This window comes from Symphalangus syndactylus, chromosome 4 (assembly GCF_028878055.3).
Source record: "Symphalangus syndactylus isolate Jambi chromosome 4, NHGRI_mSymSyn1-v2.1_pri, whole genome shotgun sequence".
NCBI lineage: Eukaryota > Metazoa > Chordata > Mammalia > Primates > Hylobatidae > Symphalangus > Symphalangus syndactylus.
Window position 1 is genome coordinate 157346725 of NC_072426.2, and position 14659 is coordinate 157361383.

A 14659-nucleotide genomic window follows, 5' to 3' on the forward strand; every position below is an offset into this window, starting at 1 on the left:
TAGAAATGGTGCACGTTTCCATTTTCCAATCTTTCTAAGGTAGTTCAGGTACAATTACTTGAGGCAGAAGGTTGAATTCGATGACCAAGAAGGTCTAAGGGAAATGTTTTTGTGAAATAAATTTTTTGCCTACGTGTAGTTGGTGCCCAGAATGTTACTCTGGGGTTTACTATTCTCCCAAAAGAGCCAAGTGGCTAAATTTGAAGAGTCTGAAAGTGTCTGCGGAAAGAGAATATAGTCTTTCCATTTAGGTGTTGGCAGGGGCATTGTGGGAATCTTACTTTCAAATTACAGAGTCCAAGTTGAAAGGGTCTTAGAGATATTCTGGTTAAAACACCCACCCATTTCTGGAGTATCTATTGTTTTCCAGGCACTGGTTAGGTATGGAGAATAGGAGGGCACGATTCTAGTGCATAAGGGCCTTACAGTGTAGCACTGGGCATAAGAGAAGTATGAAACACGTCACCACAGGCTGAGTGTGGAAATGCCAGGTCAGATCAACAGTGAGTGAGGAGGTGGGCGGGAGTTCCATCCCGGGGGGACACCTGGTGGGTCAAGTCTGGGAACACCGTGGATCGTAATTCCCAAACCTCTGAAGGAAAGAGATGAGAAGGTCTCAGACTCTAGAGAAATGCTAAGTTAGAAATGATAAGAAATGAGGCCAGAAGAGGCAAGATCTGATGCCACAGCTTTACTAAATAGTGAAAAAGCAAGCTCTTAGAAGAAATGCCAAATCCTTTTTTTTTTTTTTTTTTTTTGAGACAGAATCTCGCTCTGTCACCAAGGCTGGAGTGCAGTGGCGCGATCTCGGCTCACTGCGACCTCTGCCTCCCAGGTTCAAGTGATTCTCCTGCCTCAGCCTCCCAAGTAGCTGGGATCACAGGTGCCCGCCACCACGCCTGGCTAAGTTTTGTATTTTTAGTAGTATAGTTTTTTTTTGAAATAAATGGGGGCATCAGTGAACCAAGCACTCAATGACAGAAGAAGAGACGAGATCTTGGTGCTTTAATCCCATGCCAGGCTAGTGAAATAGACAACTTCAATAATCTATTAAATGACAGAGTAAGTTATTTCAACTTTAGAAGCCTATTTTGAAGCCTAAGTTATTTCAACTTTTGAAAGAAGGAAAGGAGGAAGAAAGGAAGGAAAGGGAGTGAGGGAGGGAAGAAGGAAGCAGGGAAGGAAGGAAGGAAAGTAGGAAGGAAGGAAGGGAGGCAGGGAGGGAGGGAGGGAGGGAAAAAATGACTGGAGGGGAATGAACCAAGACAGAGGGCTTCCTATTGAAGTAGGAATTAGGATAGTCCTCATGCCAGTAAAATGTGGCATTTTGCTATTCCCCACACTCAGAGTTCACTTTCTTTGAAAGGTGAGATGCTCTTACTGATGTGCTAGATGCGGTGCTAGCGCAATTCGAGATGGTCACAGCTGGACTCACTCAAGGTCCTGGCAATAAACAGGCTTCGCAGAGTTTAAGTCAGGGGCTTTTACAAAGGTGTGGGCCGGGCTGAGGGGAGCCAATGGCATGGCGAAGCAACCCAGGAGGAATGGCAGCAGGAAGCTGTTACCACCCACCCACTCAGCTCCCCGGGTGGTGAATAGCAAGGGGATCTGCCTCTCCAGCCACTGTCCTAGAGGCCATCCCTCAAGGTCACCCTCTGAGGCTCAAGGCAGGCTGGAGGAAGCAGAGGAGGGCAGACAGGCAAACAGAGGCTCTCCAGCGCAAGGGCCAGGGAAAACCCTAAGACGTGGATTTTTCAAGAAAATCGTGTTGATCACTTGAGCAAGGGTCTTTCACTAAATATCAGAGACCACACAAGCTGAGCGTCCCCTGGACAAGTACTTGTGAGCTTTGATGGTATCACACATTCTCAGGAATGGAAGGGACCTCAGGTGGCCTCCTAGTCTCATCCCCTCCCTGCAATTTCAGAGGTGAGGAATAACTCCCTGCCCTTTGTATATATTAGGTGTGAAAGGCTTGAGTGTGTGCCCAAGGCCACAATTCCAATAAGCGGTGGGTGGGGTGGAGAAGCAAAGGGAACGAGGGTGACTTGAACCTGGACCTCCTGGCTTCTCACATCATGCTCTTTACACTTCACTTTCCATGACAATAACGGATTTATGGTTACAGTTGGACTCTGGAATATGAAACGTATGCTGATTTCAAGGTGAAAGCTCTCGGTTTAAAAAAGAAAACCATTTTATTCACGTCTCCAAATATATATACAGAAAAACAACTGCATAGCTGGTTATCTCGCTGAACAATCAGGCTCTGCAGCCGATGAGGAATTCCTCAATTGCATGAACGCTTTCTTAATTCCGGTGTATAACCACCTTTAGAAAGTGACAGTAATCTTTAATTTGTAAGGCATTCGTTTTATTTCTCTGAGGCCTCTGTGTGTTTCCATTAGGCGACAGTGGTTGTGACTACTAGAGATCAAAACAGCTGGCAGAAAAGGGAGACTTGGGGTTACATTTGAGGCACATCGATTTAGTCAAAACATGGGGATATAAGTGGGGCTCACCATACACTAAGAAGGATCATGGAAATCGTTCTTTTCTAACCTACAGGTTTTTGCCCAGAGGCAGCATTCAATGGAGCTCCGAGTCCAGAGTTGCAGGCAGGCCTCTGGGGCCACGCGCTGAAAGACTGGGTTATAACAACGTGTGACGGGCACAGGGACCTGGGCTGTGGGCATCCTGTCTGCCTCTGGGAGATGGTGGCTACGGTGGAGAGATGACAGAGGAGTTTGGGTTGGGGTCTTCTCACTTTCTAGCTGTGGGAATTGAGTCTAATCCTCAGCTTCTCAAAGCCTCACTTTTTCTCTCTCTAAAATGGGATTCATAATACTCATCTGGCTAGATTGCAATGAGCGTTAAAGATAAAAGTGGTCGATGCACAGGTGACGCTTGCTATATTGCAGGTATTGTTCTAAGGGCATCTCTTATGTTGGATTGAATTGTGTTTCTCCAAAAAGATCTGTTGAAATCCTCACCCCAGGTACCTCAGCATGTGACCCTGTTTGGAAATTGGGTCTTTACAGATGGCATCAAGTGACAATGAAGTTCTTAGGGTGGGCCCTAATCCCACATTTCTGGTGTCCTTATAAAAAGGGGCAATGTGGACAGAGAGACTGTACCCAGGGAGGATGGTGTTTGGAGAGGGAGAGGTGGCTCTGTAAAGCAGACAACACCTGGGGCTACGAGAAGCTAAAGAACCAAGGAATTTTCAGAGGGAGCGCGCCCCACCCACACCTTAATTTCTGACTTCTGACCTCCGGAACTAAAAGACAATGCATTTCTGTTTCTCTAAGCCACCCAAACTTGTGGTACTTTGTTACAGCAGGCCTAGGAAAGGAATTCCACATTTCCACTTCACCGTGGCCCTAAGGGATAAGTACTATTGTTAGCCCCGCTTTCCAGGTAAAGTAACTGAGGCGCAGAGGTGAGTTGCCTGAAGTCTTACACCACCAGGTATACTGGAGCCAGGATTTAAACCAGGCAGCCTGGATCCCGAGGCTCAGCTCTTCACCACTGCAATCTACTAACACTTGTGCAACCAGAATGAACCAGCACTCCACGCGATTCCCAGCACTCAGGAAGCCCCCAGGAGAAGGAAGCTGCTGGTGTTACACTTGCTATTATGCAATCTGTGAAGCCTCCACCCTCGAGGACAGGATGCATTCAGGGGAACACGTCAGTCCAGGTGGAAGGTCTTGGGGCTGAGCCCACTGAGGAAGTGCTTTACCTGGGACTCTGGAGGGGTGAAGCTCATAACCTAGGGCCAAAGGCAGAAATCTACTTTCTGGACACTTGCTGATCAGTTTAATTACAATAGTTCCCAGTCCTTGGCCACCTCCTTTGTATCTGGAACTAAATGCTTTACATTTGCATCTAGTCTTCAAGATAACTCCAGGAGATGGAGAATATTATCTCCATTTTGCAGATGGAAGAACTAAGATTCAAAGTGGCTGAGTGAGGAGGCTGAAGCCGCACAGCTATGAAGAGGGCAGAACCCCAGTCCCAACCAGGTCTCTGACTCAGCATCTGCCCTCCCCCACACCAGCACCTGCTCCCCTCCAGGCAAGGTGTTGCCTCATCAGTTCACCAGGGCTTGCCATTTTAATACAAATGAACTCATAAGTCAGGCCTGATGCTGAGACTCTCAGTGAAGTAACCACATGGAGATGCACAGATCTCTGGAATGCCAGACATTCTCTTATCTCTTGCAATCAATTATCATGCACCAAAGTTTAACTGTAAATACCTCTAAGGAGGGAATACTCTCAGACTAGGGATATCAACAAAGGAGATGGTAATGTTAAGCTTCCTCTTCCTCTGGAAAGAAGCCAGCTGTGGAAAGAGAGGCTCCCAAAGTTCTGAAATCAGGGGGTCTCAAGATAATGGATACATTTTAGAGACTGAACGTACATATGCTATCTCAAATTGACATGGTTACAAGAAGTAACTTTATATATTCGATTCGGAGCCAAGCAGCCAGAAAATGTTAAATAAGTCAGACATTCCCACTAGTAGGTTTCCTTTAGTACTTTTCCTTGAGCATTTGGAGGTGTAAAGATTAGTTTAGACCCTGCTTAGATTAGTGAACTTTCAAATAACTACTTTATACCCAAGAGACTTGAAAGAATTAACAATGCGTTGCTCAAAGTAACTAACTTAAAAATTGAAATTTGCCTTGCAGATAACCTCTGTTGGGAAATCCATTTTATTTTTTTAACGTGTTCAAAGACAGACTTTGGATGTTAAAGAAGTGGTTTCCAATGAAATATGCACGATTGAGGTGAAACGAAAGCTCACAATTTGCACATCCTTAAAAGCAACTCCTGATGTATGTGCCAGACACAGTCATCGTTAGATTCTGAGACACAGATATTGTAAGGCTGAGATAATGGGCTTTGATTATAGTGTGAAGTGTAGGGATTGCAACAAAAATAACCCCCAAAAGAGGAGACATCTTTGATTAGGAACATTCACACTCATTGTTTTGAGGTCACTGGACTTAAAAATGAATGCATTGCTTTACGTTTCTGCAGTGCCTGCCAGCTTGGCGCAATTATTTAACAAGTAGAATACAGAAAAGGAAACAAAAATAATTTTCCTGCATAAGGACAAAAATGTGAGCCCTGAAGTTTTGACTTAAACACTTTTTACTTTTAGAAAGCTAATTTTTAACAAAGCTCAAAGAAATTTCCTGACAATTCAATTCCTCTTCACCGCTGTGCAAAGTTGGAAAAGGACAATAATTAACTACTGCATTGAAAATGAAATCTCTTTTGAGGCACACTCCCATTTTATTGAGTTCTTATAGAGGCTTCTCAAAAGATGGTAGATATTCGGAGGGAGGAGCTTCTTACTTGGGGCATGTCTACCTCCATACAGGAAAGTCAGCCACCCTCTCCATCCTGAAGCACCTCTGTCTTCTGGCTCGTGATAAAGGTTCCTTTTCCCACCCACTGGTCTCCCTCCTCTCCCCAGTGACCAGGTTGGCTGCGTTCCTCACACTAGTAGGTGATGACTTTGGCAAAAACCAGGCTCCACCTGCAGGTGGTGGGAGTACCCCTTTTATGTTCTCTTCCCGTGTCCTCACCCAGGGCAGAAATTCTCCTCATGCCAGGGGCAGAGACACTGCACTCATCCCGCAGCTGCCCCACCTGTGCCTGGGGCAGGGGTTGGGAGGTAAGGATAGGAAATTTAACTCAGTAAAAAAAGCACATTTAGGATAGCTTTTCTTTCTTTATTTTTTGAGACGGAGTCTCACTCTGGTGCCCACGCTGGAGTGCAGTGGTGGGACCTCAGCTCACTGCAACCTCCTTCTCCTGGGTTCAAGCGATTATCCTGTCTCAGTCTCCTGAGTAGCTGAGATTACAGGCATCCACCACCATGCCCGGCTAATTTTTGTAGTTTTAGTAGAGACAGGTTTCACCATGTTGGCCAGGCTGGTCTCAAACTCCTGACTTCAGTGATCCGCCCCCCCTTGGCCTCCCAAAGTGGGATCAAGCTTTTCAATTGGAGTAGAACTTAGAATGGCCAATGAGTGATGATTTCCAACAGAAAAGACTAGTTACCAAAATATTACTGGATCATCTTTTAATGCCAAGAATTGATAGAGAATGATGGAACCCAGCTCTTTAGGAGTATGAACTAATCAGGGACTTGAACAGCTCAATCAAGTACAAACCCATCAGTCAACCATCCCCCGCCCACTTTTTCTGAGGGAAAGAAACAAGTGGAAGCAAGCTCATTTTCGTTAGCTTGGTTAGTTTTGCTTGTCGTTGCTAGAATATGTGAGGTAGGTATGATGCTGGCCTGCCCAAGTTCATGGCCTCAGGCCAGGTGTGCCCATATAGAAGTGAGACCAGCCTCCCAAGTCTCAGGAGTTAACTTCACAGCAGCCACAGCTGGTTTGTCCTGATCAATGATCACCGGTGATCTGCATATCAACAGATGGTGCTGGGAGCAGACACTGGGTCTCATTCAGTGATTCATGTCTATAATCCTCCTTGCGTGCTCTTTGCATAAAAGCTGTTGAAAGATAATCTGCCTTAGGGATCAAAGAGCAACTCAAGCGAGCTGCATCCTTCGGATAGTTTCCGAGTCCAAGCGGTAGACTCCAGGGGAATAGGGGAGATTTTTGAGTTAAAAACAGAACGAACAGGTAGGATGAGAACTGGCAGGAACCGAGAACCTGTGAGAACCATGTGGCCTAAGTGGAAGGAATTTTGGAGCCCAGCAAACCAGAGTTCAAATCCCATCCCAGCCACCTCACACGACTCACTCCACTTTATTGAGCCTCAGTTTCCTCCTCTGAAAAATGGAGATAATCATATCTTTTTTCAGAGTTAAGTGGTTTCAGGTAGGGAAAGCTTTGGCACGATGTCTGGCGTGGAAAAGGCCAATCCTATCAATCCAATGGGCCTTTTAAAAGGCCACTTTGAAAAATGGCACTTTGAGGCAGCCGTAGCCGCAGTGCTCAGAACAGAGAAGCTTGAGGTGGATTCTGGCGTTGCCTAGGGAGCGACTAGACCAACATTCCGGTGTGGGCCCAACATTCCGGTGTGGGCAGCGGTGGCGGCCGGCAGGCAGCGAGAGGCAGCCAGCTACGAGGGCCCTCACTCCACGCCGCTCTGGATGAACCCGATGGAATAAGCCGCGCCTCCCGCAGGGGCTGCGCCTCCATTAATCCCTAGTTGTTTTTTTTCTTTCTCTCCCCTCTCCTCACCCCCACTCCGAGCCCCGTCCCGCCTTCTCTCTTCGCCAGCGCGGCGGCCGCGTCCAGGTGCGGACCCTCCATACCGGAGCGCGATGGCGTCCAACCCCGAATGGGGGTTGATTCTGCTCACAGAACTGCAGGGGGACTCCCGAAGTCTTCCGTTTTCTGAGAATGTGAGTGCTGTTCAAAAATTAGACTTTTCAGATACAATGGTGCAGCGGAAATTGGATGATATCAAGGATCGAATTAAGAGAGAAATAAGGAAAGAACTGAAAATCAAAGAAGGAGCTGAAAATCTGAGGAAAGTCACAACAGATAAAAAAAGCTTGGCTCATGTAGACAACATTTTGAAAAAATTAAATAAAAAATTAGAAGAACTACATCACAAGCTGCAGGAATTAAATGCACATAGTGTTGTATCAGATCCAGAAGATATTACGGATTGCCCGAGGACTCCAGATATTCCAAATAGTGACCCTCGTTGTTCTACTAGCAACAATAGATCGAAGGCTCCCTTCGCCAGCGGCGGCCGCGTCCAGGTGCGAAGTCCATACCGGAGCGCGATGGCGTCCAACCCCGAACGGGGGTTGATTCTGCTCACAGAACTGCAGGGGGATTCCCGAAGTCTTCCGTTTTCTGAGAATGTGAGTGCTGTTCAAACATTAGACTTTTCAGATACGATGCTGCAGCGGAAATTGGACGATATCAAGGATCAAATTAAGAGAGAAATAAGGAAAGAACTGAAAATCAAAGAAGGAGCTGAAAATCTGAGGAAAGTCACAACAGATAAAAAAAGTTTGGCTCATGTAGACAACATTTTGAAAAAATCAAATAAAAAATTAGAAGAACTACATCACAAGCTGCAGGAATTAAATGCACATAGTGTTGTATCAGATCCAGAAGATATTACGGATTGCCCGAGGACTCCAGATATTCCAAATAGTGACCCTCGTTGTTCTACTAGCAACAATAGATCGAAGGCTCCCTTCGCCAGCGGCGGCCGCGCCCAGGTGCGAAGTCCATACCGGAGCACGATGGCGTCCAACCCCGAACGGGGGTTGATTCTGCTCACAGAACTGCAGGGGGATCCCCGAAGTCTTCCGTTTTCTGAGAATGTGAGTGCTGTTCAAACATTAGACTTTTCAGATACGATGCTGCAGCAGAAATTGGACGATATCAAGGATCGAATTAAGAGAGAAATAAGGAAAGAACTGAAAATCAAAGAAGGAGCAGAAAATCTGAGGAAAGTCACAACAGATAAAAAAAGCTTGGCTTATGTAGACAACATTTTGAAAAAATCAAATAAAAAATTAGAAGAACTACATCACAAGCTGCAGGAATTAAATGCACATATTGTTGTATCAGATCCAGAAGAGGTTACCTTTTTTAATCCAGTTATTGAAAAAAGACCAAAACTTCAAAAACAAAAGAAAATTTTTTCAAAGCAACAAGGCAAAAGATTTCTCAGAGTTCCTCAAATGAATATTAATATTGCCACTTGGGGAAGGCCAGTAAGAAGAGTTAGTCCTACAGTAAAACATTCTGGCACCTTCAGCCCTCAAGCTCCTGTGCCTACTACAGTGCCAGTGGTTGAAGTACACATCCCTAAACTAGCAGCTCCAGCTAGTGATTCTACAGTAACCAAATTGGACTTTGATCTTGAGCCTCAACCTCCTCCAGCCCCACCACGAGCTTCTTCCCTTGGAGAAATAGATGAATCTTCTGAATTAAGAGTTTTGGATACACCAGGAGAGGATTCAGAGACTGCTTTTGATACTGAGAATGACAGAAATACTATGCTTCCAAAATCTCAATCTGAATACAAGCCTGATACTCCTCAGTCAGGCCTAGAATATAGCGGTATTCAAGAACTTGAGGATAGAAGATGTCAGCAAAGGTTTCAGTGTAATCTACAAGATTTCAGGTGTTATGCTGTCTTGGGAAGAGGAAATTTTGGAAAGGTGCTTTTAGCTGAATATAAACACACAAATGAGATGTTTGCTATAAAAGCCTTAAAGAAAGGAGATGTTGTGGCTCAACATGAAGTAGACAGCCTGATGTGTGAAAAAAGAATTTTTGAAACTGTGAATAGTGTAAGGCATCCCTTTTTGGTGAACCTTTTTGCATGTTTCCAAACCAAAGAGCATGTTTGCTTTGTAATGGAATATGCTGCCGGTGGGGACTTATTGATGCACATTAATACTGGTGTCTTTTCTGAACCAAGAGCTGTATTTTATGCTGCTTGTATAGTTCTTGGGTTGCAGTATTTACATGAACACAAAATTGCTCATAGAGATTTGAAATTGGAAAACTTATTGCTAGATACAGAGGGCTTTGTGAAAATTGCTGATTTTGGTCTTTGCAAACAAGGAATGGGATATGGAGATAGAACAAGCACATTTTGTGGCAATGCTGAATGTCTTGCCCCAGAAGTATTAACAGAAACTTCTTATACAAGGGCTGTAGATTGGTGGGGCCTTGGCGTGCTTATATATGAAATGCTTGTTGGTAAGCCTCCCTTTCCTGGTGATGATGAAGAGAAAGTTTTTGACAGTATTGTAAATGATGAAGTAAGGTATCCAAGGTCCTTATCTACAGAAGCCACTTCTATAATGAGAAGGCTGTTAAGAAGAAATCCTGAGTTGCGCCTTGGGGCTAGCGAGAAAGATGCAGAAGATGTAAAAAAGCACCCATTTTTCCGGCTAATTGATTGGCGCGCTCTGATGGACAAAAAAGTAAAGCCACCATTTATACCTGCCATAAAAGGACGAGAAGATGTTAGTCATTTTTCTGATGAATTTACCTCAAAAGCACCTATTCTGACTCCACCTCAAGAACCAAGGATACTTTCGGAAGAGGAGCAGGAAATGTTCAGAGATTTTGACTACACTGCTGATTGGTGTTAAGTTGCTAGACTCTGCGAAACCAAGCTGACTGACTCCCAAGAAGACCTCTTAAAAATAGCAACCCTTCATTTGCTCTCTGTGCCACCAATAGCTTCTGAATTTTGTTTTGTTTTTTTTTTTTCTTAATTGAAACACGTGAAGATTTGTTTAAAAATACCATTCTAATACTTCTTCAAAGGTGGCTTCTCATTGTACTTCAGTGTAAATATGAGCACCGGGAACAGTTTCATGGAGTTTAAGTTGAGTGAACATCGGCCATGAAAATTCATCACAAATACTTTTGGATCAATAGTCTATTTTAAAAAAGAAAGAAAAAACCCACTTTTTAATAGTCCCTAGCTTTGCCATATGCCCGCCTTAAGTGGAAAGAAAATTAATCACTTAACTGTGTTTTACAAAAAGAAAAAAAGGGCTTGGAATGCTATCATTGTTCACACAAAGTACGATTCTGTTTGAATAAGGCAAATGCTCCTTTTTTTTAAAAAAGACGTTACTGTACTATCAAAAAACACGGCAGTTTGTATACAATTTGAGGCTTGATTTTTTTTAAAAAAAGAATGAATTGATGTCTTATTTTATAAATGTTCTATAATTATTAGAAAACTTTATATTGCCTTTTTTATCAACCATGTAACAGAGGCTTATAGCTTTCCAATAGAGCTGCTTGCCAAACAATTTTTTTTTGTTTATTAAACAGTGCTGAAACAAACAAGATCAGCATTTACTTAAGATGTTAAGAATGAGGATTTTTAATCAGCTAAACCAAGGTATTGTTACCTGCATGCATTCCCAAAGTCTAGATGCTCAGTATGTTCAGTCATATGTTCCAGAATCAGTGAAGTGATCACCCCTTTTGTGATATTCACTCTACATCTGCCAACCTAGTTCACCTTGGTTTCGTGTCTGCTGTAGAAGGGAACTATAACTTGGTTAAACCGTAGGGATTATCATTGTATAGATGCTGTGAACATGTATATGTGCAAGTTTTAATGTATTCTATGTTGTAGGCTTATTATTTAATTCTACCACTTCATCACTCTTGTACAGTGGCCGAGCAGACACCTCAAACCCCAGCATCTACATTAAGTGCATTTGTACATTTTAGGCCACTGGATCCAGATTTTATACTGGCAGTTATTGAGGGCAAAGGCAATATGTTGTAACAGAATGTATAAATATTTTTGATAAAACAGTCTATATTTTATAAAAAACTGAATTATAACACTAAAGCTGTACCTCAAAAGTCTCAACAAAATTTGATGAAATATTTTATACAACTCTTCAAAGGATCCATCTATGGCTTTTTATACTCTTCTAGGGTTGTCTTTTTGCAAACCATGACTTTCCACTTGCCTGTAGTTTTTTGTTTGTTTTGGTTTGGTTTGATTTTATATTTTTTTCTCCTAATCTATGACTTTATTGTTTTTTCTTAGTTTAGTAATAGCATCTTTGATCCTGTGCTTAGCATGTTAGGGTCATTATACCTCAGGAATAGCAAGCTGTTAAGTAACCATACTGAATTAACTATTTAATCACAGTGAGCTCATCTCTTGAAAATTGTTCAGGTGTAAATCTTATGAGAAACATGAAAAAGCACACTGATTTATGGAGAGTTGAGCTAAAAACATTTATAAATATTTGCTGGGATGTTTTAGCAACTTTTCATTGTACTCTGAGAACAATTAAAATTGTCCAGAGATCATTTATATTACCTTCCAAATTGTTTATTACCCAAGATCCTTTGGGAGAAAATCTTATAGAAAGGGGGAACAATACGTGGCTTAAAGTTATTTTAAAATGCCAGTTAATTTCCTTGGCAAAGGACAATAGAGGAACTTAGCTTAATTGTCTGGCTTTAATTTAAACAGTGTTAATACAACATTAAAACATTAAATACTTTTGAGGTACAGTCTGCTCACTTTTTCGGTTCTCAAATAGCAAAGAAAGTAATGTCTAAAATAGGCTTTTGGCATTAAAAACTGACAGCATTTTGTAACTACACAGTGTACAGAATTTTTTTTAATTGAAGTCAAATCACTAAAAATATTAGAAGGCAGGGTCTATTTACACAATTAAGCTGAAGAAAGCACTAATTTTTTGTAGTTTAAAATATATATATTTTAGACAGATTTAAAATTTTAAGCTTTATAGAGTGTAAATATCTTTTGCTATTACTGTATGTGTATGTGACAGCTCAAGCACTTCGTAAAGAAATTTGGATATTTTAGAATGGTACACTATGCATTCAAATGAAATGTGCCTTTCACTATGTCATTCTGAAAAAACAAATGTTTTTTGTCATAAATTATCACAAATGAACAAATTGAAGTCTATATAGATTGAAATTTGTAAAAAAATAAAAATAAAAATAAAAAATAAATAAAAAATGGCACTTTGAACAATTCTCTTCTAGGGAGGGATGGGGCCGGACAGTCCATTTCTTACTTGATATCTACAGATCATTTGCAGAGGAAAAGTCTCAAATCCCCTTGCACCACTGTACTCCAGCCTGAGTGACATTGTAAGACTCTGTCTCAAAAAAGAAAAGAAAACCCCCTTGAAAAGCAGCACCACGTTGCATCTGCCTTGCACAGGAAGCTGGAAGGTTTGCACGGGGGTGAAAGTCACAGGCAGAAACTGCCCGCGGGGCTCGGGAGGGCTGGGAGCGAGCCCTCTGAGCCTGGCCACGCTGGCCCGCCACTGCCCTCTGCTGGCGGCTGCGGTCATCACCACCGCCCGCAGCCGTCCCCGAAGTGCGCCGAGAGGCGCCAGGCTGGGCCAGCCTTGAATTCTGTGTTTGCTTCTCCCGGTTTGAAGGCCACCTCCAGGATTCGCAGAAATCTGACAGCTGCTTGTGACTGTGCTGAAGATGCCGAGAATGCAGGCAGAGTCCGCCGGCCACGCGCTGCAGCAAACGCGCTGCAGCAAACGCGCTGCAGCAAACGCGCTGCAGCAAACGCGAGCCTCGGGGCCTTGAACCTGGAGCCGGGGCCTTGCCTGGGCTGTCCTGGCAGGCAGTCTCGTGCTGTGCCCCCCGTCCCCCGCTTCCTCATTCCCCCACCCCACCCTCCTAACCCTTGTTGTGTTTCATTTTCCCTTTTAGGATGTGTGCTTCTTATTTGGGATTTTGTTATTCTTGACCCCAGCCCTTTCTTTCCCTCCTTCTCTTAGTTCTTCTTTTGGTTAAGTTTATGATTTTTTTAAACCACAATTTGTAATGGTCACTGCAGTGGACGTTTAACTTCGAACACCCCTTTGTTCCTCCAAAGGCGAAATTCCTCCTGCACCCTGCATGGCCCATTCAGGAGCGTCTGTGACCCAACCTCTCTGGCTCTGGGGAGAGGGCAAAGTGTGGCATCCAGCCCTAGCCAGGCCAGCGAGGAGCCGCGTTCCTGCCACAGTGACTGTGGCTCCAGGATCCAGGCTGGGCAGGAGGATTCTTCATGCTGGAGGAATCCATTCCTCTCGGTGGCCGAGCTGGGAAGAAATGTCCCCATGTGAAGACATGACCCTAGGAAGAGACGCTGGGGCTACAGCCAGGGCCACGGGGAGGGCAGCAGGGGAGGGTGAGTTCTGCTCTCCTGGCTCCTGCCTCACTCCTGCTTCTTTTTTCAGGAGCCACCGGCCCTCTCTCTGCCTGGAGTAGCAGGCCTGGGATTTCTGTCACTTGCTTCCTTTGCCTGTCCCTGGCTCCTCTCTCTGCCGTCATCACATTTCTGGCCACCTTGCCCTCCTCCTCTGAGCTCACAGCTCCTGGCCTGGGTCCTGGCTGTGGAGGGCACCAGTTTAGAGCCACTATAGATGAAGGCTCCGGGCCGCAGTCCGGGCTTCTGAGCACTGGGCCTTAGCCGCCTGACTTTGCCCCTTTCCCCAAGGCCAATCACCGGTGGCAAATCTCACAAGCGACTTCGTGTTAAAAGTGATGACTACCTACGTTTACCTCTCCCGAAGAGCTTACATTTAGCTTAAAAATTATCTATTATGAAAATATTCGAATGCACAAAACAGTGTGATAACACGGGACAGGGCTCCGTCCTGGTTTCCCGTGTCTTCCTCCCCACACTGGAATATTTTTAAAGCAAATACCAGACATCCCATCTGAAGTCATAAATACTTCCGTGCCTGTCTCTAGTACTGAGGGACTTTTAAAAAAACATACTCTTGTTATCACACCCAACAAAATGAATATAACTATTTCATATTATTCAATACCCAGTCCATGTGGAGTTTTTGCTAGTTATCTTTAAAATGCCTCTGTGAAATTCGTTTATTTGAATCAGCATTCAGGCCAGGCAAGGTGGCTCACGCCTGTAATTCCAGCACTTTGGGAGGCCAAGGCTGGCGGATATCTGGAGCCCAGGAGTTTGAGACCAGCCTGGGCAACATGGTGAAACTCTGTCTCTACGTGAAATACAAAAATTAGCCGTGTGTGATGTTGTGCACCTGTAGTACTAGCTGCTCAGGAGGCTGAGGCAGGAGAATCGCTTGAGCCAGGGAGTTGAAGGTTGTGGTGAGCTGAGATTGC

General features: G+C 44.0%; 2 protein-coding genes across 11 annotated transcripts in view; one reads left to right on the forward strand and one right to left on the reverse strand.

Annotated features, from left to right (window-relative positions):
• ENPP6 (ectonucleotide pyrophosphatase/phosphodiesterase 6) overlaps positions 1-14659 on the reverse strand; it is a 213052-nt gene that overhangs the window by 100258 nt on the left and 98135 nt on the right. The window lies entirely within an intron of this gene.
• On the forward strand, positions 744-14632 carry LOC129481297 (serine/threonine-protein kinase N2-like). The gene has a single exon (XM_063637797.1). It carries the CDS (start codon positions 7321-7323, stop codon positions 10132-10134), a length of 2814 nt encoding a protein of 937 aa, XP_063493867.1. The 5' UTR covers positions 744-7320; the 3' UTR covers positions 10135-14632.

Excerpts from the sequence above, each read along its gene's own strand:
- LOC129481297 (XM_063637797.1), top strand. The coding sequence starts at position 7,321 with ATGGCGTCCAACCCCGAATGGGGGTTGATTCTGCTCACAGAACTGCAG.